This window comes from Hibiscus syriacus, unplaced genomic scaffold, assembly GCF_006381635.1.
Source record: "Hibiscus syriacus cultivar Baekdansim isolate YM2019G1 unplaced genomic scaffold, ASM638163v2 tig00111641_pilon, whole genome shotgun sequence".
Classification (NCBI taxonomy): Eukaryota; Viridiplantae; Streptophyta; class Magnoliopsida; order Malvales; family Malvaceae; genus Hibiscus; species Hibiscus syriacus.
Window position 1 is genome coordinate 138,156 of NW_024063143.1, and position 27,254 is coordinate 165,409.

Genomic DNA, 27,254 nt, shown 5'->3' on the forward strand with positions numbered 1-27,254 from the left:
CATATATAAACAAGCTATTACTAGTAGACGTTTAACTTTGTTTGAGCTTTTATATTGTTAGGAGACCAACTATCCATTACAGAGGCTGACACCCACAGAGGCTGAGCTTGCCACTGATTGGTGGCAAGATAGTAAACGTTTTTTGATGGCACGGATGATGAACAACCCCCACTTCGAGAGCCATCACCTCACCCAGAGCCATCACCTGATCGAGTCGATTATACACATCCACAACGAGAGCCATCACTTATTCAATCACACCATCGAGCCTCTTCTCCACCATCACCTCATGATAGGCGACCGAAAAAGATGCCACGACATTTATCTCCTTGTTCTCCACCTCCACGGGATGAGTTAGGGGAGTTACGTGATGAGGTCAATGCTTTGCGTGAGGAGGTCGGTACTTTACGTGAAGACAATGATGCATGGCGTGATGAGGTACGGTCTTTACGTGGTGAGCTAGAGGTTTTACGCGATGACAATAGTGCTTTACGTGATGAGGTATCTACTTTACGTGATGAGGTAGTCGGTCTACGTGAGATTGTTGTATCGTTACAGAATGAGGTTCATACTCTACGTAATGAGGTAAGTTTGTTTAATACTATACTAAAAATGCAAATAACATTTTTTGGCATTATTTATTTGTTTATTTACTGATTTATGTATTAATTTATTTTTAGCGGCCCGATAAGGTAGATGTTTTACGTCAGGTTTTTCTTGCACGACGGGGTTCACGCATCAGACGTCGTACACGTGCCATTACGTATCTGTTCACCCCAATAGTGCCAAGACTCCGTAAGAAGAAGCCCGAAGCACCTGTCATCGTTCAAGAGGCCTCTCCTATCATTCAAGATGACCCTATCATCATTCAAGAGGCCACTCCCACCGTTCAAGAAGCCCCTGTCATCGTTCAAGAGGTCCCTCCCACCGTTCGAGAGCCCGATTCACATGGCATAATATGTCGACATATTGATAAACCCCATCACGTGCCCGACATGATGGATGAGAGTTGGCTTTCATATGAGTTACCGGTCAGTACCATTCTGGTATCTGAAGTGGAGAGGAGAACACTACCGGACACAATTCTGGATAATACCCTTTGGGCTAAGACCGCAGTTGATTTTTATCTACATGAATTTTTTTATAAAACATCATATTGATGCATGGGTGTCACGTCTTCTGATAATAAGGAAATTGAAGAAAATAAAAAATATGCGATGAACTATTATGCCGACGTCTTTTCACGTAGCTCACTTGAAGGATTAGAGAGACACTTCATATGTGTTGGGTAATGGAAAAACTAAACTTTATCCTGCGTGGTGAGAGGTCGATAAGGATAGTATTTATTTTTAAATATTTTAAAGGTGTTCATAAATAAAAATTTGATGTGCGCAATTGAATTATTATTTATGATTGCATGTGTTTATCACTATTTTGGAGCGTCGTCATTGACTTCTCGTCGAGCTTTAGCTCCAATCCCTAAAGACAATGGTATATGACAGCATGTTGAATTACTTACCATTGTCTGATTTGAGAGATATTATTTGTAAGGGATGGAGCACTCATTTGGCTATATACTTGGATGAGATTGATTATTGGACTAATTCTGGAAACAAGAAGCTAAAGAAGTTCAAAGTTACAATAATCATATACGAGACCGCGCCACAACAAAAGTAGGGAGCCAGAGGGGATTGTGGTCATCTCGTATGCATGTGCTTGGAACGTTTGACGACAGGAAGTAAACAGTTTCTACCTCCCACAGATAAAGATAGAGGTGCAGTAGGATTGTGGTTTTGACATTTTATGGCTAGAGCGAAATATGTGAGACGCTGCCTACTTGCATCCGCGTGCTGAAAGTGTGCATAAACAACACAAATTGGTAAGTTTGAGCAAGTGTTGTTAACATATATACTCTTTGTTGGTTTGAAAATGTTTGGTTAAGTACCTAGATAATTTGTTGTTTGTTGGTTTTAGATGTGTAGAAAGTGTTGTTTGAGCAAATGTTTGGTTTCTGTAGGTTAATCCTGATCCTGAAGTGAGCTGCGTGAAATTGATGTATTTGTGCATAAACAACTGTCTGCGTGAAATTGATGTATTTGTAAAAGTTGATTTGTTTAATTGATGAGGAAATAAGAATTATTTTTTGCTTGTTTAATTGATTTGTAAAAGTTGATTTGTTTAATTGATGTGTAAATAATTCTTATTTTTTGCTTGTTTAATTGATTTGTAAAAGTTGATTTGTTGTTTTAAATTTCAATATGCATTATGTTGAAGGCAAAAAAGACCTGTTGAATGTACACTTTCGCAACGCGAAAGTCAAATTCGCGTTGCGATGGTTGCTAAAGTCAAATTCGCGTTGCGAAAGCCAAATTCGCAACGTGAAAGCCAAATTTGCAACGTGAAAGCCAAATTCGCAACGCGAAAGTCAACTTCGCGTTGCGATTTTCACGTTTCGAATTTGACTTTCGTAAGAATCGCAACGCGAATTTGACTTTCGCGTTGCGAATTTGACTTTTGCAACAAAAAACCTGATAAGTGATAACAACTGAACAGATCATAGCAATGTTCAAACTCAAGTTACTAATGAATGTCTAACTGAAATGTATGCATTCACACATAAAATACACATAGTACAACGTTTGCATTTAAAAATCACCTAAGTTAATAAGTCCCAAAGGGTGAAGCCGGTTATGATTGGGATTTTGATTTCCTTTTTTCTTGACACCATATGAGCTTTGGATTTTGATGAGGATCTATATTTTGGTAGAGGAAAAGATGATTGTGATGACACTGGTGATCCACAGGTCAACCTTGTATGACCACTTTCCTTGCACCAACTACATATCGATATCCTCTTCTCTTCACCCTTAGACGGTATACGATCGTGATTTTTTGGTCGGCCAGGTAGCTTGCTGTCCATGACTGGTGGCAAAACTATTTGTAAGTCATCTGGTATGTCCCACTCAGAAGGATGTGGAATAGGGTAGACAATCTCGGCATAAGTCTGTCGATATACTTCTGTAGTGTAGCAATCCATAACGTATGTGCTTAAATCATCTTCGTTTAGATGAAGAGCAACTTTTATAATATGGTCACACGTATAACCAGATGTTTGCCATTTCATACAACTACACGTCTTTGCATTTAGATCGACAAGCCCATTTAAGTTATTATCTAATACTTCAAACAAAGTGTTTGAACATGGTTCAACTCTCTATGACGTTGACTTCATAACACGTTTCGTTATCTTTTTTCAGTCCATGGTGTAACACGACGTTCCAATGTTACTGTAAATTTAAATAAATAATACTTAGTAAAATATATGATAAGTTACAAATTTAAAGAAATAATACCTGCATGGTTTCTTTTCTTGTAGTACAACTGTTGAATAGAGGCTCGAAAAAACTCCATTAACATAGTAATGGGTAATTTCCGGGAATGACGACTTAGAGCGTTGATTGATTCTGCACTATTAGACGTCATACAACCATATCTTGCTCCAAGTTGATGTACTATTGACCATCTTTCAAACCCGGCATCTTCTAGTGTTTGAGCACATTGAGGTAAAATACGTCTTAAACAATTTATATGCTTATTAAAATCCACTTCCCGATAAGCTTTTTACAGCCTTCCAGTATGTCCATTTGTGATTTGTTATACAAGTAGACCTTGATTTTAGATTTCTATACAAATGAACACCACAAAGTCCATGAAAGGCATATGGGAAACACCTTCTAACAACGTTGTCAATTGAGTTTACCCTATCGGATATGATTGTCAGATTGCTAATAGGATCTATGCAATCCTTAAGATGCCCCATAAACCATGTCCATGAATTAGAGGTTTCAGATTTGCCAACCCCGTAAGCTATTGGCAGTATCCCATTGTTAGTATCCATGGCTACTGCTAATAAGTTTACTCCAAGGTATTGACATTTCAAATGTTCTTCGTTAACTATAATAACTAGGCGCATGCAAGTAATAAACGAACGAATTTACAAAATAATATACACAAGACATAATCATTTAAATGTGAAATGCATGCACCTAACAAAAATGAGTCAACAAAATTATATTGATTTACTAACCGCAACACCAATGGCGATAAACAGCAACTCAAGGCGTCCATCTCTATCTGTTTTGATATGAGTTACCGACCCAGGATTTTTCAGCTTTAAATTGTGATAATAAGCCAACAGTTGGGCAAACGATGCTTCTGGAGACCCCCTTAACAATTACAAGGCATAACATTTGGCTCTCAAAGCTTGAGAATATGAGATACTAATCTTGAACCGAGCATTCATGTCAGTCATAATTTCATGTCCCTGATATACGCTGCCATTCAAAAATATTAACTCAGCCAAAAAACCACCCAACACATTTTTGTTTGCCTTTCTATGGTGAGGAAAAACTTGGGTTCTTGAACATGTATGTTTATCAATAAAATTCCTAACTTGAAACATTTCGCAATCTTCTATCCTCTTTGCAATCATACGCCACGTACAATTTTTGTCAATCATACACTTTGTTTCGAAACGATCTTTTCTTGATTTGTTAACTTTTAGTTGATAGCCATCTTCCACACATTTCGTATACAAAGTTATATTCAAGTCTTCCTTTGTATCAAAACAATCATCTTTCTTGATATGAATAACTTTTGTGTAACAATCAACTGCTATCTTTACCAACTCTTCTTTTGGTATCTGAAGTAATTCTGGCATATTCCAGTTATACTCCCGTGGCATTTTCTTCTTTTTCTTTTCTTCGGGGACTTCTTATTCTTCTTTTTCTTCTTCAAGATTATATGAATTACAAAATGAATGTTCAACATGTTCATTCACAGTCGTAACTTCCTCCTCATTATTATCAACAACATCTTCCTCGGCAACGGCTGTTTCATCATAAAAAATTCGGGTATTGACCAATATCAAAATCATTACACGTAGGATATGTTTCTTCTTCTGAAACATCATCAAAATCCGAGTATTGACCAAGATCAAAGTCCGGGTATTGACCAAGATCAAATTTCGAATACTGACTAGTACTCACAATTTTTTTCTGTTGGCTCATAATCATCTAACTGATCAATAGGAAAATCGAAATTTGGTGCTGAAAGTTGATTATGATTTGGATTAGGAAAAGGTTACGGGTTTTGATATTGTGTTTGATATTGGAAATGTGGTGAAACAAAATTTTCTTGGTGATAAATTGTGGTGGAACCATTAAATTTTGAGGTTGATAACAACGTTGTACATTGTGAGCACCATAAACTGGGGTTGAAGAACTTAGTTGATTACTACCCACTACTGACCCAACTTCACTACTTCTAGGTTTAACAACATACAATGTAACATCATCTTCTTGCGAAACACTAATGTAAGCAATGAATCGTTCAACATCTTCATAGTCGGTTAACAAATAAACTTTACCTTTTCTCTGATAAGATATCTTAAATCCACTTAGAGGCTCTAAATTCAATTTCTTTGCAACACGTAACATTAGAGTTTCATAAGTTAACTTTTTTAATGACAGTTTTAGTTACAGATTCATGGGTAAAGGCATATATTGTAAAACACATGAACATTATCCCATAACCCTCCAAAACACAAATCTATCCAAACATGATCAACATTAGATGATTTCATTCTACAAATTGTAAATTAATTTACTAAACAAACGAGCTATAAACTACATATCATCACTAACTTAGAGAAAAACATAACTTTATTAAGTTGATAGTTGATAATTTGGGAGAGAAATCATTGAAAAATTATATAGAAATAAAATGATGTAAAAAAAAATAGAGATGGGGAAGGATGTCGTTGGATATAGGAACGAATGTCGTCGGAAAGAGTGATAGATGAAGATGGAATGAGTTGCGATTTAAGGATTTAGGTTATGAGTTGCTGCTGCTGCGTAGTTATATACCAAAAACATTTGTGTTACGAAACTAAAACCTGTTGCGAAATTAAAATTCGTGTTGCGAATTCGAAAATCGAGTTGCTACAATAAAATTCGCGTTGCGAATTCAGAAATCGAGTTGCGAATTTAAAATTCAGTGTTGCGAATTTGGAAACTGAGTTGCGAAATTAGAGTTCGGGTTGCGAATTCGAGATCGCATTACGAATTTATTGGTCATTTTCGTAAATCCAAAAAAAATTAGTTAACATCGTATATTATAAGGCATTTTCGGTCACTGAAATTATTTTATCTTGGTTAAATTATGTTGAAATAACCTTGACGAGGCCTTGGTTCATTTCAGAAGCTCCATAGATCCATTCTTTTGCCAAACAGGCCATAATCGGTTTGGTTGGAGAATGAAGATTTGGACAATCGAATTCTAAGGTAGCACCATTGGGCTGAACAGCTCATCGCCATCAATTTTGTCCCGTGGGTTAAGCACGAGAAGTTTCCTGACCCGAATTTTATCGAGTCCCCCCGTTTTTGCTGTCTTCAAACATCAGTTCTTCCAAATCTCGATTGCTGTCCAGTTTTCTTCCTTGAACTGTTTTCCCGGGATCAAAACACGGAATTCTCAATCCTAGGAAAAGATACAACTCATGCAGCATCAAGTTCTCATCGTCAACCGCAAGATTTCAGTGGAATAGATATCCAGAATCCAAACACATACTTTGTTTCCATTTCATATTTTCTATGGACAAAGAAACTGAACTGCTCTCGCGCCTAGTCGCGAACCATCTACACCTAGCACAATTCGAGCCGTTACGAGCCACGCTTCTCGCTCTACGAACCAAAGACCCTGAACTTGCTCGAGCAATCCTTCAAACGATCGTTGCCAACTCGGGTCGGTTCGAGAACATTGCCTGGTCACCTTCTTGTCCATCACCAGCTCTACTAACCTACCTTTCAACTCTCGAACTATTGCAATTTAATAATCCTACATCGATATGGAGCTTCGATCCCGATACATTGCGACTACGTGCGGAATTTTTGTTGTTAGTTCAAGTTTTGATCGATAAGGTATTGGCTAGTCTCAGAAGAGATGTTGACTTGGATAAGATTGAAAAGGAGAAGGAAAGTGAGAGTGAGGGTTTTGAGGAAGAGAAACCAGAGTTGTTGGGTAGAAGTGAGGATTTGAAAGAGGGAAATGGTGAATTGGGAGATTGTGTTAGGGTTTTAGATAGGCTTTTGGAATTGGGAATGAGGAGGTTGAGACCGGATGTAGTCATGGACGGTCGTGATGATGGTGGTGGAGAGGAGCATAAGGCTGTCTTGGAGAAGGTTTTGATTGAGGAAGACAAATTGGTTTGTTTGAGGAAGGTGATCATGGATTATGCAGATCTTTTCGATGCCTTATGCATGAATATTCAGAGGCAATTGAAAGGGTTGGACGATGTTGGTTTGGGGATGGCTATAATGGTACGAAGAGAGAAGGTGAGAGTGGATTCATTTGATGAGGAACATAAGGGGGTTCTTAGTTTAATGCAAAAGAGTGTTCAGTTGGCTCATCTGGATGCTATGAAGATATCTAAGAATGATGGGGATATTGAAGGAGCAGTTTCTCATATTCGTTTTCTTCACCTTGATCATGGAGTCGAGGAGGTTGTGTATCGGTAAGTGCATTTATTGATAAAATGAGTTTGAAATTTACAATTTCATTGCAATATGTTTCTCTTTCAAGATGCTTAGCTTATTTTATCTAGTCATTATTAGATAGGAAAGAAAACAAATTATCCAATTGTGGTTGTGGTAGGTATGTGTTTTTTTCTACTTCTTTTGGTTTCAGAAAGTGTTGTAATCCAGTCTGGATTAGATCTTGATTAACTTCACTCTTTTTCTGCTTGGCCGCAACTATATAGATAGGATCAGTGTTGAACGCTCCTTAAAAAAATATTGTAGATGCTTTCTCAACTTTAAATCTTATCAGGCTTGGTTTAATCTGCAGCTTTTAGTTATGGAATTTGGTTTTAGCATCTTGTATAAAGGATGGTATGCTATTTTAATTTTTAAGATGTCCTAAGCGAGCTACCCAAGGAATTTTCCACTGGTATTTTCTTTGGAAATGGGCAGTAGCTCTTAAAAAGGAGTTGAAGCTAAATACCAACTTAACCAACCAAAGGGCTGTTTCATCTTCCATCAGAGATTAGTTTACTATTAAGGTGATTCAAAGGGTAGAGAACAGACTTAGAAAAGGGGGAGGAGGGTGAGGGTGTAAAGAAGAAAATCATATATAAAATTATTGTCTATGTAATTAAATAAAAATTCAGTTTTCTTCTTGTTGTATATTCCATGATGAAATCACACTTTCAGAAAAAAGTCTCGTTTTAATTGGAGTTAAACCAAGTCAGTACATTTAGAGTGACTACTCCTGGATGTCCTAGAACCATTTTATACATGCTGAAGATTGTTAGATGCCAGAGAAATACATTCTTATATAATTAAAAGAATACATTGTGGCAGAGCAGATACCACGTAGAGTTTCATCTTTTTTTTAGTGGAATTATAGATGTTTTTAAGCATTCTTTTGTATACTATTGCAAACATTTTCTTAGAGTTCTTCAATAATTTTTTTCCTGGAAGTATTTCATGAAGGTTTTACTGACAATTTATTGACAACTTAACCTTGTGTGCTTTATCTGCTCAATAGTTCTATTCCCTAGATCTCTTCGGTGATTTGAATGACTGTATTTGTCATTCATTCATTCTCTCGTATTGGAATGACTGTATTTGACATTAATTCATTCTCTTGTAGATTCTACGTGTAGTTCCCTAGATTCATTTATTTTCTGGTTTCACAGACATGTGGCATTGGCATAATTTCAGTCATCCTTCTTAGTTTTTTAATTTACATTCCTTTGATATTTCTAATAGGTCACTCTTAAAAGATCTACTCAAGAGGGTTTTATCAGAAATGGAAATATTTGGAGAGTCCAGGCGTTCCCAAGAAGAAAAATTGTTACGGATTTATGAAGAAGCTCTGTCATCAAATTGCAGGCATCTTGTTCAAATAATTCAAGTATTACCTTCTTTTATCTTCTAATGGTTCCCCACATTCCATACTGGTGACATCCTAGTATATTGCCTATAATTCTTAGTACAAACCATGCTAGCTTGCTTAATTTGAGGTCTGTTTGGGAGATTCCTTAATCTGGTTGAATATGATAGTTTCGATAGTTTCATACCATCATGTTTGGTGACAATTGTAGCTCTCACTACTTAACTAAATAAAAGCCTTGAGAACCTGAGAATTGGTAATTGCATTTCATTTTTTTTTTCTTTTGGGGGGGTTGTTGTTGTGATGTCAATGTCAAGCTAAAACTAACTGAACTTTCAAATACAAGTAAATGTTGTTCTAGTAAAAAGATCTAATTCTATTAGTTAAATCCTTCCCGTACTCACACCTTGTATTTTACCGTGCTTTCTTGCAGGTTATTCATGAAGAGTTGCTTGTTGAAGAGATTGAGATGTGTAGATCTCTTGATAACAACCAAATTCCACCACCTCTTGGGCATTTTCAAAAGTATTTAGTGGAATTGAAACCTAATGCAGATTTAAATGGCAATCATTGGCTCTTGAATATGGCATCAAGTTCTTGCATGAGAGATTTGTTCCATTATGCTCGCATTTCTGGGTTACATGTACTAGAGTGTGTGATGAATACAGCTTTGTCTGCCATAAAAAAGGAGAACATTGAAGAAGCAACTAGTGTAAGTTTCTTATTTTATGTTCAAGTTAATGCATTGACCCAAAATACATCAGGCATTTTTTTTGTGTTGGTCTCTTTCTTTGTCAATCTTATATGCATCTTTTAAAAAATATGGTTAGGTTCTTGTATTGTTCCCTCGCCTTCGGCCCCTAATAGCTACTATGGGCTGGGATTTGCTATCTGGTAAAACAATTTTGAGGCGGAACTTAATGCAATTTCTTTGGATAAGTAAATCACATGCGTTTCAGATGGAAGAATATCCTCTCTATGGAAACCGATCAGATGAGGTAATTCATGTTTCTGAACTTTCATGATGTAATAGTTGAATATTGTAATAGTTGAATATTCTAAAGATAAGAAATAAAAATTTTATAATTTATATTATTGACAGGTATCTTGTGTGGAACATCTCTGTGATCAATTATGTTATAACCTTGATATTGCATCTTTTGTTGCTTGTGTCAATTCTGGTCAACCGTGGAGTTCAAAATTCTCATTACGATTGTCTGGATATGAAAACATAGTATATGGAAGTGAAGATGCTAAGTTAGACACGTTCGTTGAAAATTTTGTGTTGGAAAGGCTTTCCGTTCAAACTCCTCTCCGGGTAAGGCTCCATAACCACTTTTGAGTACAATTTTATTCATAATACTATGAACAGTAATGTTGTATCTGATACAATATAAAGCATTTTATGCTTTAAATGCAACATGAAAGCTTTGCCAACTAGACGGGCCAAGATATTTTTTCAAACAAAAACAAAAAACCCTAAAAAACATCTTGACCATAATTTTCTATAACTCTACGTGCAGTTCTACCATCAGATAAAATCTAATTATCATGTTGTAAGAATCTAAACAGTCATTAGAATCATTCAAATCTTACACTTGGCTAATAACCTATACGCACCTGTAAGTAGTTGTATATTTTTTCTTAAACATATACTTTTCTTTTAAGGTTGATGGATATTCCATGGAACTTGTTTGGTCTAGGTTGCATAGTTTTGCCTCATTCATAATAATTATGCAACCTAGACCAAACAAGTTCCATAGAATATCCATCAACCTCAAAAGAAAAGGATATGTTTAAGAAAAAATATACAACTACATTACAGGTGCATACAAGTTATTAGCCAAGTGTAAGATTTGAATGATTCTAATGACAGTTTAGATTCTTACAACATGATAATTAGATTTTATCTTATGGTAGAACTACACGTAGAGTTATAGAAAATTATTTTCAAGATGTTTTTCAGGGTTTTTTTTTGTTCGAAAATATATCTTGGCCCGTCTAGTTGGCAAATCTTTCATGTTGAATTTAAGAGTAAAATGCTTTATCTTGGCATAGTTTTCTATTCACCAGAACTTCTTTATACGATCTGTCATCTCTTATACTATTCGCAAGCACTTTCCCAACCTTGTTCTGCACCTCTGCAATACCGTTTGACTGAATCTTCCCAGACTGCTTTAAACCTTCAGTGGCTACACTTCTCTGAGGATTCTGGTATTTCGCCACCCCCCACTGAAACTTCTCAGCGAACCGTTAACTTTCACAATAGCATTACTCAGGCTCTTCTTGTTTTCGAACTGAACAAAGACAAAAGTAGAAACTTTATATTTTGGTTTCTCCACCACTCTCGGGATGAAGACACGAATGACCGTCCCATGATGCTGAAACAGCTTCCTTAACACCCACCTTGACACTCTCCGGCTCAGATTGTCCACAAACGCAGTCCATACCCCTCCGGATGAAACATGACTTTTCGAATACTCTAAAGTTCTCTCCCCTACTCTCTCTCCCATTTTTAAGTGCAAATGAGCTTATATTGGATGAATAAAGAGCTAACCTCTTAAATTATTAATTCAGTTTATCACTGGAGCTTATAAACAGTGACAAAGAAGATATAATACAAATCTTTCATTTTGCCTTGAGGACAAGTAAGTTTTCATGGGGGAAGTGTTGTAGAAATCAGAGTAATTCTCTGTATTTTCTTATTAATTCAACAGGACATATTGCATCTTTATATATACAAATTATATCTCTAAATTAGGAAACTCTAAATTAGAAAAGATACTAATCCTAGGAGATATGATCCCTTAAAATAAGGGATTGTAAAAAAAAAAAAATATTTACAGAATTCCTTAACTGAAGGGATGGTAACAACTCATATATTTCTATAATTCCTACAAGTATTGATACGGTTCCACTACTGACTACCCAGCAAAGTCTCAATTACTTGGCCTACACAATTCCCATGATCTACATGATGCTAATGAGGAGTTACGATTTACAAGTGCCACCTTAGCTATCCTCCATGTTCCCATAACTATCAGTTCTGCCATATTTCTATTATCCCCTATTTTATAGGACCTTAGTTTTGCTTTCCAGCTAATAATAGTCCAGAATATCTATTATAAATATCCTATGAGTTTTTTTTGAGGCATGATTAATATTACTTTGGATTTTCTAGATTCTCGGTTGTAATAGTATCAAGATTCTTCACTGCTATGTCTAATAAAAACTTTTGTCTGTTCCTCATCATTTCCTTCCTTAGAAATCCTGCTTCTATCAGTATTGCTCACATGTGAAAGATTGTTGTTATAGAGGCATTTACGTGAAATTTTGCTTGTTGAAAGCTGTAAGCAGTGCTTTTCTCCTTTTAATGTGGTATTTCTCTCTTAACTAGATTTCTTTTCTGTAGGTACTGTTTGATGCTGTTCCAAGCATAAAGTTTCAAGATGCTATTGAATTGATTAGCATGCGGCCCATTGCTTCTACTCTTGAGGCCTGGAAAAGGTATTTATACCGAGTGGTTTCATTTAATAGTAGTGTCACCCTCGGGTATATGCAATCCCTAGAACTTTATTTAACATTGAAATTCTGATTGGCCATCCACTGAATATTGGACTATGATGGAGGTATTCCTGACAATAGAATTTTTTTTTACTTATTGTACTATAGTGGTGAATGCTGTGGTTGGTTCAGGAATTGTTCTTTTTTTTTTGCAAGGTTTTATATTTATTTGATGCCTTAGAGCACTATGCAGCCAATTTTATGGGGTTGGTCTTGGTGCTAGTGATGGTATTTGATGTGGTTATAAAGCAAATTTCTGATTTTATGTTTTCCTACAGTAAGAACTCAACATTTACCTGACATTTTTATCCTATAAATTCCAGAGATGCATGCTTGACTGGATTTTGAGAGGGTTGTCTTTTTATCTTAAATATGATACACGTAACTTCATCTGTCTGGCTAAAGATACTGCTATTTACCACTTGCATCTTTTACATTAAGGTTGGCACTATAAATGGATGTTGAAACTATTGCCCTTAAACTGTCAGTATATAACATTTATATTTTTCCTGGTTGCCACATCATATGCATACCATGCTTCAGTATATATAACAGATATTGTTATCATGGTTGCTATTCGTTCCATTTTTAAGTCACGTCCTTTTTCCAGGTATCACTTATGAAAATGAGTCCTACCCCTGATGCTTTTTATTATTATTTATATTCCTTAATTTGGCAGGGTGCAAGATATTGAACTTATGCACATGCGTTATGCTTTGGAATCGACTGTTCTTGCACTAGGAGCAATGGAAAGGAGCACGACTGGTGACAAAGTGACTCATCAAGTGGCACTATGTCATTTGCAAGACCTAAAGAACCATTTAGCAGCCATAGAAAATATTCCACGCAAGGTAGTCTCCTACAGTCTGCATTATTTTTTTGAAGAATTTTGTTTCCTTATGGGTGTTAATCTTGTGCTTTTCTTCATTGATGGAAAACTGCAAATTGTTCTGTAAAAACCTATTGGATTGTAAAATATCTATATAAATGTATTCAGATGGTTATGCACATGCCGGAGTAATTAGTTACAAGTGGCACTCAGTTAACATTACGGGCATGTAGCAAATAGTTAGGTTCCTCTTAAGTCTTCATATGGTCAACCTTTTTTTTGTTGTATTTGAATTGTCTTACTTCCCCAATAGTGCTTGTAGACTTCCCATTTTAGTTTCCTGTTATTTTTTTTTCCAAAATTTATGTAATGTTCATTTTGTTCAAATGCAGATACTGATGGTGAATGTGATAATTTCACTTTTACATATGGATAATATCAATCTCAATTTGATGCATTGTGCCTCAATAGGGAGCCTTTTTCAACAACCTGTTGAATGTGGTTCGAAACATATTGATTTAACCATAGATGAAGGTGGAAACAGAATGGTTATATCTTTCACAGGGTTGCTACTTGATATTGTACGTTACAGCCTTCCATCAAGCATAACTGAAGAGCATGCATCTACTGATGGTTTAAGCATGTCTTGGAGGCAGGCTTTGGAGTGGAGAATCTCAATGGGTAAACGTTTCGTTGAAGATTGGGAATGGCGATTATCAATTTTGCAGCGCCTTCTCCCATTATCTGAACGGCCATGGAGTTGGAAGGAGGCATTGACTGTATTACAAGCAGCCCCATCCAAGCTACTTAACCTGTAAGCTTGATGATAACACCTTCGAAATAATCTGTTAATTCAACTAAGAAAAAGCATAAAGTGTAGGAAATATTTATCTCATTAGCATAGCAAGGGTCATGTGATATGAACCTGTCAATCATGTTTGTGTATTCTATATGAAAAAATATATGTTGGAATTGGTAATCGACCTTGGTTGCTGAGGGAATACCTGAATTCCTTTATTTTTGAAGTTAAAAATTATATCGCTGCATGATGAATTGAAACACTTATATGAAATCTCCCTTGCACGTGTAAAATAAAATCCCGGGGGACAATTCTTGCATATAAATTAGAGGAGTTGAGGTAGAAGTGGAAGTAACTCTTTTAAGCATATTCTTATATTATGATATGTAAAATTATTGTCTATATGAAAAAATATATGTTGGAATTGGTAATCGACCTTGGTTGCTGAGGGAATACCTGAATTCCTTTATTTTTGAAGTTAAAAATTATATCGCTGCATGATGAATTGAAACACTTATATGAAATCTCCCTTGCACGTGTAAAATAAAATGTCCCGGGGGACAATTCTTGCATATAAATTAGAGGAGTTGAGGTAGAAGTGGAAGTAACTCTTTAAAGCATATTTCTTATATTTATGATATGTAAAATTATTGATTCCTTAAAAATATCAGTAAAACTTTAGAATGTGTATTGAGGTTCTCTTCTTGTTTATTGATATTTTCTTTCCTCCACAGTTGTATGCAGAGAGCAAAATACGACATTGGAGAAGAGGCTGTTCATCGGTTTTCGTTATCTGCAGAAGACAGAGCTACCCTTGAATTAGCTGAGTGGGTAGATAATGCATTTGGAAAAGTGCATGTAAGTACCTGATCAATTACCGAAAAAGTTCTTTAGATATACTTTCATATTCATTTTCAAGATACTCCCTATAGTTTAGGATTCTTTTTATGTTACTTATGAATTGTTATTCCCTGTTTTTCGGTAAACTTTCTCTTGTGATGCACTTGTGGAGGCCTGGAGGGTAATCTTATTTTGAATTAGGTTGAATCTGGTATCATTTCATAATTTTCAGGTTGTGGGTTTTCTTATGCTACGTAGGTTCAAGCGATGTCAAAACAAAGTGACGTATTTTAATTGAATAAGAGATAGAGATCATTTGTTTATACAACTTAATCTTTGTTCTTGTGGTGCACAGCACTTTTTTTCGTTTGTGACCCTTCCCCTTCCTGGTATATCACCACCGTGATAACTTTCCTAGGTCACACGTGTTTTCTGCAGGCAGAAAATGCTGTCTCTCGTGCAGCTGATGGGGCCTCTACGGTACAGGATCTGGATTTTTCACTGTTGCGCTCTCAATTAGGTCCTTTGGCTGCTGTAAGTGCTTACTTACATTGCTAATTCTTTCTTCCTTCTTTCATGCTTCCAGTTTGGAAAATATTAGACCTTTTCTATGTCCTGCAGATTTTTCTGTGCGTTGATGTTGCTGCAACTTCAGCAAGGTCTCCCCATATGTCTCAATTGCTTCTAGATCAGGCAATTCTCATTTACCTTTGAACTTAACCTTTGTAACTACCTTTCCTTCTCTTCCAGTTCTTTTTTTCTGTGCAATTTCTTATATTTTTGACTAATGATTGCCAGCCGAAACAATATTCTTTTACCATCAACGAGACTGATCTTTAACCAAAAGAATATTTCATGCTCTTCTCAAGTAAAATGTTATGCATCAAACCCAACAGCAATTCACCACAGGATGAGAGCTCAACTTGAAAACGAGCCTGACATACATTCAAAAGCACACACACTCACACGTACGTACACCCCAAACTAAACCAATGTCAGACGAAGCCACTCAATCCTGCCTCTCATGCACTGGCCCCATGGAACAGTTGAGAGCAATGTGTAAGTTGTAACTAATTGTAATTTGAAAATTAGTTTAGATAAGGATAAACTCTATCCTAAGTTTAAACAAGAATGGTTAGTTTAGGTTAGGATAAACTCTATCCTAAGTTTAAATTAAGAGTTGTACAACTATAGGAGTTCTAGCCTAAGTATTCTTTTTGTATTTAAAAGACTTTTTTTGACATTGAATAAAAATACTGACTGAAGAAACAAACTGTTTATCGTCAAATTCCACACAATGATCGTATGGTTAGGGCTAATTTAATTCCTTCCCTAGCTTCCAATCTGATCCCAATTTAAACCAACGTGTGATTAGAAAACATCATTTAACTTGCTCTTGTTTTAAATATGGCTCTTTAAGAGATAATGACTATGAAACAAAATAGTATTTTATTTTCTTTATTATTGATGATCTTATGTTCTTTTAAGAGGGGGGACAACTCTAAATCTACGTTAGAGGTGGACGAAATAAATCTCAATTTTGCTAAATTGACTGATGACCAAAGGAAGTTCCTTGAAGGGAAATTTGTTGAACAGGAAGTGTGGGAGGCAGTTTTTCATTCGGACAGCGCCAAAGCTCCGGGTCCAGACGGATATACGATGGGCTTTTTAAAAAAGTTCTGGCCTATTTTGAAAGAGCACATTATGAAATTTGTTGACGACTTTCACAAGGGAAGGAATTGGGAACATGGAGTCAATCATGCGTTCATTACGCTCATTCCTAAGGTTGTTAATCCGGAAGTTATTGAAGACTACAGACCCATTAGCCTTGTAGGCAGTTTGCATAAAATAATTTCCAAGGTGCTTTCTAGAAGGTTGAGCTTTGTCAGTAAAGATATTGTGAGTCCATCGCAGTTTGCCTTTGTTCCTGGAAGACAGTTAATTGATTGTGCTTTCTTAGCTAATGAGGCCATTGATTTCTGGAGAAAAATGAAGAGGAAAGGTGTTGTTTTCAAGGTTGACTTTCGTAGAGCTTATGACTCGGTGGAATGGCCGATTTTATTAAGACTGTTGAAACTGATGGGGTTTGGAGATAAGTGGATTTCTTGGATTAATTTGTGCATCTCTTCTGCCTCTATCTCGATTCTTGTGAATGGCTCTCCTTCAGCAGAATTTAAGTTGGGCAAAGGGCTAAGACAAGGTTGTAGTCTGTCTCCTCTGCTGTTTAATTTAGTAGGGGAGTTACTGAACTTAATGCTTGTTAAGGCTGTGGATTGTGGTCTGTTCGAAGGGTTTAGTGTTGGTAGGGAGGCAAATCCTTTTCGTTTATCTCACCTGCAGTTTGCAGATGATTTAATTTTATTCTGCAGGGACTCTTCTACTCAGATCCTTAATATTAGGAGAGTCTTGAGAGTTTTCAGTCTTATGTCAGGGTTGCATCTTAATTTATCTAAGAGCAAACTGTTTGGTGTCAATTTGGAGGAGTATATTCTCAAGGACTGGGCTTTTGCTGCAGGCTGTGGGGTGGGGTCTCTACCAATGACGTACCTCGGCTTACCGATAGGCACTAGCAAAAATTCTGAACTTTTGTGGGAACCAGTAATCCAAAAGTTTTACTCCAAATTAGCTGGCTGGAAGGTTTCTACTTTATCGATGGCAGGAAGGCTGGTGTTAGTAAAGGCAGTTCTGTCTTCATTGCCGATCTTTTACCTATCTTTGTTCAAAATTCCACTTAAGGTAAGTAACAAACTAAACTCTATGATGGCTAATTTCCTTTGGGGAGAGTTTTCACTAAGAGACAGATTCATTGGGTTAATTGGAAAACGGTGTGTCAACCTTATGAGAATGGCGGATTGGGAGTCTTGGATTTGACTTTGATGAATAGAGCGTTACTTGGGAAATGGGTTTGGAAGTTTGCGAATGAAAAAGACTCACAGTGGAAGAAGATGATTTGTTCTAAACATAGCACCTCTACCTTATCTTTATCGGTTAATGAGGCTGTCAATTCGCAAGATTCGTGGATTTGGAGAGGAATTGTGAAGAATTATGAGAAAAATGATGATATAGGGGTCGGTCTGAGGTCGAATTCTAAGATACAAGTGGGGAATGGAAGATCCATTGTTTTCTGGAATGATATCTGGGTAAATAATTCTACCTTAAAAGATCAGTTCCCTAGGATCTTTGCCTTATCGACCAATAAATGGGGTAGAGCTGCGGAGTTGGCAGTTATGTTAACGGCGTTGGTTTGGAATATTAATCTTAGGAGGAATTTATGTGACTGGGAATTGGACCAATGGATCTCCTTGATGTCGTTGATTGATAACATTGATCTGAAGGATTCTGTTGATGATTTTCTGTCTTGGTCAGGGAAGGGTGATGTCATTTTCTTGGTTAAATCTTGTAGAGAAGCTCTATCGTGTAGTTCAGGGGGGACTTTTCCATAGAACAAGTGGGTTTGGTCTAGTTTGGCACCTCCAAAAGTCGAGACATTTCTATGGCAGGTATCTCACTTAAAGTTGGCTGTTAGAGTGGAATTGAAGAAAGAGGCATTTCATTGGAGGGTGTACTATGCCCTCTTTGTCTTAAAGAGGATGAAACATTCAACATCTTTTTTACTTTGTCCTGTGGCTTGGGATTTGTGGAATAGGTTCGCTAGGATTTGGGAGCTGTCATTTGCTTTGCCTAATGATCCCAGGTCGTTATTAGCCTCTTGGTCCTCTCTACGACCATTTTCTACTATTTGGAATTTTATCCCGGGAGTGGTGTTGTGGTCGGTTTGGAAGGCAAGGAATTCAGTGGTGTTTGATAACGAGACTGTGGATAGTTCTTTGTTGTTCTTCATTTGCAGGTTCAGGCTGGCCAAATGGTTCTTAGCCAAATTTCCGAAGGTAAATTTTCAGGTGGATCTTTTAATTGGGGATCCCGTGTTGGCAGATAGGGTTTCAGTTAAGCCTCTCAACAAGCAGATGGGTCAGTGTTGGGTTCCACCTCCTCCTGACTTTTTTAAATTCAATGTAGATGGGGCGGTTACAAGAGATGGTCTGCAGGGTGGAATCGGTGGATTGTTGAAAGATTCATGGCTCTACTCTATTTCCTTTTCTAATGCTAGGGACTAGGCCCTCCTGTGTATGCTGAATTGAAAGCTATTAAACAAGGCATTGATTTATTACTTTCTTCTGAATGGGTCCTGAAGGGAAGATTAATTTTAGAGACTGATTGCAAAAAAGCAGTGGACTGGATTTCGAGGATTGATGCTGCCCCGTCGTTCTTTTCGTCTCTAGTTGGGGAGATTGGTGCTTTAGTTTCTGTTAGAGATATTTTGGTTAGGCAGATTCCTAGGTCTTGTAATTGGGAGGTTGACAAATAGCCAAGGGGGGATTGGTTGATAGGTTTTAGTAGAGTCTTTTACTTTGGTGTTTTTTTTTCTGGTGGGGTGTTTTGTTTATGTAATCTTATGTTAGTTGGGTTATTAATATAATAGGGTACTCTTTTCCTCCTCCGTCAGCTGCCTCTGTTCAAAAGGCAACTATGAGGGAGGTTTTTAATGAGGCCTCCTATTCTTATCAAAAAAAAAGAGGGGGGGGGGGGAACTCATGTAGACTCTAACTTACCTTTCTACTTGTAATCTAACAAGAATATAATCTTAAGAGAGTTTTGCATATCAATTTGTGTGTTTTGGGATCATGTTTTTATCGACAGTCGACTCTATTCATGTTCAGGCTCAAGTTTTGTTATCTGAGATATATCCAGGAGGTTCCCCAATGGTGGGTTCAACTTACTGGGATCAGATCCATGAAGTTGGAGTTATTTCTGTATTACGGCGTGTCCTTAAACGACTTTATGAGTTCTTGGAACAGGCAAGTGTTTGATTGTTCTGTGGATATGGTATGCTTTTCTTTGGAGATGATTGCTGTTCTGATTGTTCTGTGTGAGCTTTTCCAGGATAGTCCTCCGGTTCTTCAGGCCATTCTGACAGGGGAGATCTCCATTTCATCAGCTAAGGATTCTCATCGACAGGGACAAAAGGAACGTGCTCTTGCACTGCTACATCAGATGATTGAAGATGCTCATATGGGCAAACGACAGTTTCTTAGTGGTACTTGTTTGCCATGAAACCTCAGGCAAGCTTCACAATCTAGCAAGAGCTATTGCTGATGAAGAAATGGAAGTAAATTTTACTAAGGGGGAAGGATCGGGAATTGACCTGAAAGTACAATCCAGTCTTGACAAGGATGGTGTTCTTGGGCTTGGGTTAAAAGCTGTCAAACAGACATCATTAACTTCCATGGCTGGAGATAATAGCATGCAGTCTGTTGGATATGATATGATGGATGCTGGAAAGAAACTATTTGGTCCTCTAAGTGCAAAGGCCACTACCTATTTGTCACAATTTATTCTCCATATTGCTGCAATAGGTGACATAGTGGATGGAACTGATACAACTCACGATTTTAACTTTTTCTCACTTGTATATGAATGGCCTAAAGATGTAAGTAGTTTTATTCCTAGATTATGTTCTTCTTCAGTTTATATTACTTTGCTTTGAATTGAAAATGGGGAAATTTTGGGAATGACATGCCATTGTACCCAAGAAAAGGAAAAAAGAAATTAACTAATTCACTTGATTTTTATATATGCAAAATATTAATTGTTTACTTTTTTTTCTCTTCAGCTTTTAACTCGTTTGGTTTTCGACCGAGGCAGCACAGATGCAGCTGGAAAAGTAGCAGAGATAATGTCTTCCGACTTTGTTCATGAAGTAATTTCAGCATGTGTACCCCCAGTTTATCCTCCACGGTCGGGTCATGGATGGGCTTGTATTCCCGTCATCCCCACATGCCCTCGTAGTTGTTCAGAAAATAAAGTACTTTCTCCTTCTGCTAAAGAAGCTAAGCCCAGCTGTTACAGTCGTTCCTCTGCAACACCGGGGATCCCTCTTTACCCTCTCCAATTGGATATAGTGAAACATTTGGTTAAAATATCTCCTGTCAGGGCTGTCTTGGCATGTGTTTTTGGAAGCAGTATGTTACACAGTGGCAGTGACTCCCCTATATCTAGCTCCTTGGATGATGATTTATTGCAAACACCTGATGTTGATCGGTTGTTTTATGAGTTTGCGCTTGATCAATCTGAAAGGTGGCCAACATGCCTTGCAGAATGTTAATGCCTGTGTATCTCATTTACTTCACAACTTAGTTTAATTTTCTCTTTTCTGAAACAGGTTCCCTACTTTGAATAGATGGATACAAATGCAGACTAATCTTCATAGGGTATCAGAGTTTGCTGTGACAGCTATGCAAAGTGCTGATGATGACAATGTTAAACCTGAAACAAGAACTGTTATTAAGAGAATGCGGGAATCTGACAGTGACACTGAATCTGAAATTGATGAAAGTGTTAGTAATTCTAACATCACGGCATCCTTGGACCTCAACATTAAAGATAACACTTCTCCAGACCCATGGCATGACTGCATAAAACCTGAAACAGCTGAAGTTGATAGTACAATTTTTCTTTCTTTTGGTTTAGAGAACGAAGATCCATATGAGAAAGCTGTGGAACGGTACTATCCTTTTGTCTGTGTATTTTGTTCCAAATTTTGAAAGTCAATATGTTGTTTTTCAGCTCCATATAATTGTTAACTTTTACAATTACCATCATGCGAAGTTTCAGTTTTGGCACTGACTCCTTACTTTTTTTTTGATAGGAATAATAAGCCTCATTAAAAACCTCCCTCTTAGTTAACTCTAAGAAAGAGTAACTAACGGAAGAAGGAAAAGAGTGCCTTAGTTTATTTAATAGAGAAACTATTACAATAAAGTACACCAATACATTTAGGGCATCATAATCAAACTATAATCTTAAAACACCCTATAAAAATACCCTTACAATCAACCAATCCCATCCTTAGCTAATTTATCTGCTTCCCAATTACATCCCCTAGGAATCCATCGAATAATAACCACCCTCTCTTGAACTAAGGACACAATATCCTCAACAAGTGAACTGAAGAAACTAGGAACAAAATTAGGCAGCAAAATCCAGTCTACAGCAGATTTACAGTCACTTTCTAAGATCAATCTTCCTTTTACAGCCCATTCTGATGATAGAAAAAAGTCTAAGCCTTTCTTAATAGCTTTTAGTTCAGCCAACGGGGGAGGGCTTGGACCAATACTAACAGAGAAAGTCGATAGGATGATGCTATTACAATCTCTCAAAATACCTCCAATTCCTCCTGCAATCCCATCAGACTTTACAGCCCCATCAACATTAAATTTATAAAAATCTGTTGGGGGAGGCTGCCAACTTTGTTTCAAATTCCTGTGAGTATTCTGATAACCAAACCTGTCTGCTAAAGAGGGGTCCCCTACCAACAAATCAACTTGTATTTGGATATTGGAAAACTTAGCTAAAAACCATTTAGTCAACCTAAATCTTATTAGGAAAAAGAGAGAGGTTATATCAAGGCTAGAATTATCAAACACAACTGAATTCCTTGCTTTCCAAATAGACCAAAGAACTACTCCCGGAATGAATTTCCATATGTTCGAGTTTTTGTTTAAATCATACCATGAACTTAGCAAAACTTTTGGATCATTAGGCAAAGCTGTATAGATGTCCCAAATCTTCAACAATTTGTTCCAAATACCCCCTGCAACTGAACATGAGAAAAAAAGATGCTGGATTGTTTCTTCATTCTTTTTACATAGTGGACATAGTGCGTCTTCCATAGGAACCCCCTTTTCTTCAGCTCATTTTTGACTGCCAATTTCTTGTGTATGATTTGTCAAAGGAAGGTTTCTACTCTAGGAGGAGCGAAACCTGACCAAACCCATCTTTTCCAAGAAAAACCACCTCCTTGACTATTTGATAGAGTCACCCTGCAGGATTTCACCGAGAACAGACCATTCCCTTCCCAGACCAAGAAAGAAAATCCTCCATTGAATCAGATAAATTAAAATAATTTAGTGTTGCCATTAGTTCGATCCATTGGTCCAATTCCCAATCACATAAGCTTCTTCTTGTTTGAACATTCCACACCCATCCATTTACATCAAAGCAACCAAAATCTGCCACCTTACCCTTTTTATTGTTTGATAATGTAAATATTCTGGGAAATTGAGTCTTCAAGGGTAGATCATTGCCCAAACATCATTCCAAAACGAAATAGACTTGCCATTTCCCAAATGAGTCTTAGTATTCGATCTCAAACATTCTCCAATGTCATCATCTTTCAAATAATTATTCACAATTCCTTTCCAAATCCAGGAATCTTGAGTCGAAACAACGTTGCTATTTGACAGAGATAAAGTACTAGCATTGTGTTTGCTGCATATCATCCTTTTCCAAAGTGAATCTTTCTCATTTGCAAATTTCCACACCCATTTACCCAACAAAGCCTTATTTGTGATATTCAAATTCAAAATTCCCAAGCCACCATCTTCCAAAGGTTTACAAACTGCCTGCCAACTAACCCAGTGCATTCGAATTTTGTTGGAGCTTTCCCCCCAAAGAAAGTTAGCCATCAATGTATTAACTTTCTGCCTTACTTTGAGCGGCATTTTGAAAATGGATAAGAAAAAAATCGGTAACGATGATAATACCGATTTTATAAGCACTAATTTGCCTGCCATTGACAGTGAAGAAGCCTTCCAACCAACTAACTTATTGTTAAAATTCTGTAAAACCGGCTCCCAAAGTACTTCAGAGTTTTTCTTTGCACCTATAGATAAGCCAAGATAATCCATAGGAAAATAGCCCACTGAGCATCCAATATCATTCACCCATTCATTTAAGGTAGCAACTTCAACATTTATACCAAACAGTTTACTCTTAGATAGGTTTAAATGCAACCCTGTCATTAAACTGAAAATCCTGAGCACTCTTTTGATGTTCTAGATATTAGTAAGAGAGTCATGAAAAACCAGAATCAAGTCATCAGCGAACTGTAGGTGAGTCAAAAGGAAAGTATTAGCTGATCTACCAATATTAAACCCCTGGAAAAGTCCCAAATCAGAAGCTTTAATCACCATTAGATGTAGGAGTTCACCAATTAGATTAAACAGCAGAGGGGAAAGACAACCTTGTCTTAACCCTTTTGTCATTGGGAACTCCTCAGTAGGAGAACCATTTACTAAAACCGAAATTGAGGCAGAAGATAGACAATATTCAATCCAAGAATCCCGTTTCTCTCCAAAACCCATAGCTTTCATTACTTTAAGAAGAATTGGCCATTCAACCGTATCATAGGCTCTTCGAAAATCAATTTTGAAGACTACCCCCTTCCTACCTTGCTTCCTCCAATAATCTATACCCTCATTAGCTAGGAATACACAATATAGTAGTTGCCTACCAGGAATAAATGCGAACTGATAAGGGCTAACCAAATCTTTTATACAAGAAACCAATATTTTGGATAGAACTTTAGAAATGATCTTGTATAAACTGCCAACAAGATTAATTGGCTTGTAATCTTCTAAATTTTCTGGATTAAGTTTCTTAGGGATTAGGGAAATAAAAGCATGATTAACCCCATGGTCCCATTTTCTTCCACTATAAAAGTCAAAGACAAATTTCATGATCTGCACCTTTAACATAGGCCAATACTTCTTGAAAAATCCCATAGTAAAACCATCTGGTCCAGGGGCTTTATCACTAGCTGCTGAAGAAATTGCTTCCCAAACTTCATGTTCTTTAAAAATCTCCTCAAGACGATCCCTTTGCACAACAGATAGCTTTGCAAAAATAAGTTCAAATTCTCTCACTTCCAGTGTATTAATCGTATTATAAGCTTTTTTGAAATAATCCGAGACATGAGCCTTAATATGAACTGTCTGTCAATTCTACACCATCCACCTTCAAAGCATAAATGGCATTTAATATGTTTCTATACAAGGCACTTAAATGGAAATACCTCGTATTCTTGTCTCCCTCTTTGACCCACCTCACTCTAGACTTATGGCGCCAAATGCTCTCCTCTATTCTGTGCAGTCTCCATAATTCACTTATGAGCAACACTAACTGGTCTCTATCTTGAGGAGAAAAGGCAACACCTTGTGATTTCAATTCCAAGTCATTTATTTTGGAATCAATTTCTGAAATAGACTTTGAGATCCCCATATATTTACTGCTGGACCAGCTCCTTATTTTCATTTTAGTACCTTTTAATAAATTAAAAATTCCCCTACCTCCCTTCTTCTTCTTCAAATCAGCCAAGGAATTTTCAACCAAATCATCAAAACCTTCTTCCTTTAATAGATAGTTGAAAAATCTAAAAGGTTTGGGACCCCAGTTCTGTCCATCTTCTTCCAGCACAATAGGGTTATGATCAGAGAGTGATTTGGGTAGAATTCGTTGTACCAATTTAGGGAACCCCTGTAAAAATTTGCTACTAACCAGAAAACGATCCAGTCTTACCCACGTAGGAGACTCTCTATTGTTGCACCAAGTGTACATACCTCCTGATAAAGGGAGATCAATGAGGTTTGTTTGCTGAACAAAAGATCTGAGCAGATCTAGAGCATGCCAATTCTGTGCAACTCCATATTTCTCAGATGATGGATTAAGATAAGCATTCAAATCACCCCCTATGCATACTGGTAGATTTAAATTTGTAACAAAATTCAACAACTCCCTAAAGAACTCCTTTTCTTCCTCCACTGACGGGCCATACACATTAATTAATATACATTCAAACTTATACAACTTGAACATTCCTGAGATTGCCACAAATATGCTGTTCTTTTCTTCCCTTGTAACTTGAAAAAAAGTTTCATTCCATAAACACATCAACCCTCCTACTAACCCATCAGCCGAATAAAAACTTTGTTCTTGAAGCATCTTACCCCCTAATCTCCTTCTTAACCCATTAAAACATTGATTCAATTTCGTCTCCTGTAGAAATAAGACAATCGGTTTATCCCTATTTACAAGGCAGGTTACTGCTCTTACTTTTTCCTTTCTCCCTAAACCCCTTATGTTCCATGAAATAATTTTAAGATTTGACATTGGAATATTAAATCTTAAAACCCCTGAAAAGGAAAACTAAATTACTCTCTTTCTTTCCTAGACCCCTTCCATTCCATTTTCAAAATCTCCTCTTCTAACAAATGTTGCCCCCCTTTGAAATTAATCCCCAACATGTTGCAAACTTCTCTAGTAGCAATAGCTTCATTCAAAGCTTTAACAGAAGAGTGTGAAGACTTTGAGGATGATTTGTCTTGTTCCAAAGAATCCTTGACCATACTTCTATACACCCTTCTATAACTGAGCACACACTACCTGAACGTCGTGGATCAATTTTTAGTCTCCTCTGATTATTTAAGCTTTTTGCCCGATGAAGACACTGAACATGAATTTTGTAAGAGGACGAACTAATCTCCTTTCTTTTGAACTGACCATCCATAATTAACTCTGAACTAGTTCCAACTTGATTCACTACATTTCTCTGCCTTACACACGAGCTGGAAGAGCTATCCTCAATCAGGCCAATCTGTTTATCATCCTTTATCCTTTTTTCCTTCTTTGAACCAGCCCTCTGTTGGACAGAGAGTTTGTCTCTCTCAAAATCATTATAATTCAGTGTATTAGCTGCTTCATTCTCCTCTCGACTCCTCAAGTTAACATGTTACTCTTTATCCATATCAACATCCTGCTCACTGTTTGACATTTCTCTCTCCCTCTGTCTTTTCTTTTGCCAACGTAACTGCACCCTCCTCTGCAACTTCTCTATGCTTAACTGAAATGGTATTGGACTGGGGCATAAATCTACCAGTACCATTCTTCTCCCCAACCCACTTAGGAATAAATGCAGGCCCGGTAGGGATAGTTTTCCTTATTGATGAAAAATCAACCCCAATTTCATATGATTGGGCTTTATCCTCTGGTTCAAAAGTTTCCCTTAATCCCAGCCCCACGTAATTCCTATTCTGATTACTCATATTTTCCATAAAAACTGACACCCCACAATTAGCAATTTCTTCAGTTGACTTACTCGATGGGACTTGTCCCCTACTGACTCCATTCACTCCACTATTCTGTTTATTATTCAGCCAAGATAAGACTTTATGCCTGGCTTCCTCTGATAACTCCTGATTAATAGCTGCTGCCAAAGTAGAACGCTGCCCATCCCCCTGCACAGACATGACATAATCACTGTGCAAAATTTTTGAAAATTTCTCCTCCGTCTTCCCCACCAATTCTTCTGGTTTTTTCAAAACAGAACCCAGGGATAATTTCACTTTGAATGATCTGCCATAAGAACCAATA

General features: G+C 37.0%; 1 protein-coding gene across 1 annotated transcript in view; it reads left to right on the plus strand.

Annotated features, from left to right (window-relative positions):
• Positions 1-6,408: 6,408 nt before the first annotated feature.
• Positions 6,409-27,254, plus strand: part of LOC120166661 — a 33,476-nt gene continuing 12,630 nt past the window's right edge. Inside the window, 16 exon segments of the mRNA XM_039175897.1 lie at positions 6,409-7,573; positions 8,832-8,976; positions 9,389-9,667; positions 9,786-9,953; positions 10,058-10,273; positions 12,368-12,462; positions 13,199-13,370; positions 13,741-14,162; positions 14,882-15,005; positions 15,426-15,521; positions 15,609-15,680; positions 19,706-19,843; positions 19,929-20,078; positions 20,080-20,475; positions 20,659-21,122; positions 21,208-21,549. Of these exon segments, the coding sequence (XP_039031828.1) occupies positions 6,654-7,573; positions 8,832-8,976; positions 9,389-9,667; positions 9,786-9,953; positions 10,058-10,273; positions 12,368-12,462; positions 13,199-13,370; positions 13,741-14,162; positions 14,882-15,005; positions 15,426-15,521; positions 15,609-15,680; positions 19,706-19,843; positions 19,929-20,078; positions 20,080-20,475; positions 20,659-21,122; positions 21,208-21,549 (4,199 nt within the window). The 5' untranslated portion in view covers positions 6,409-6,653.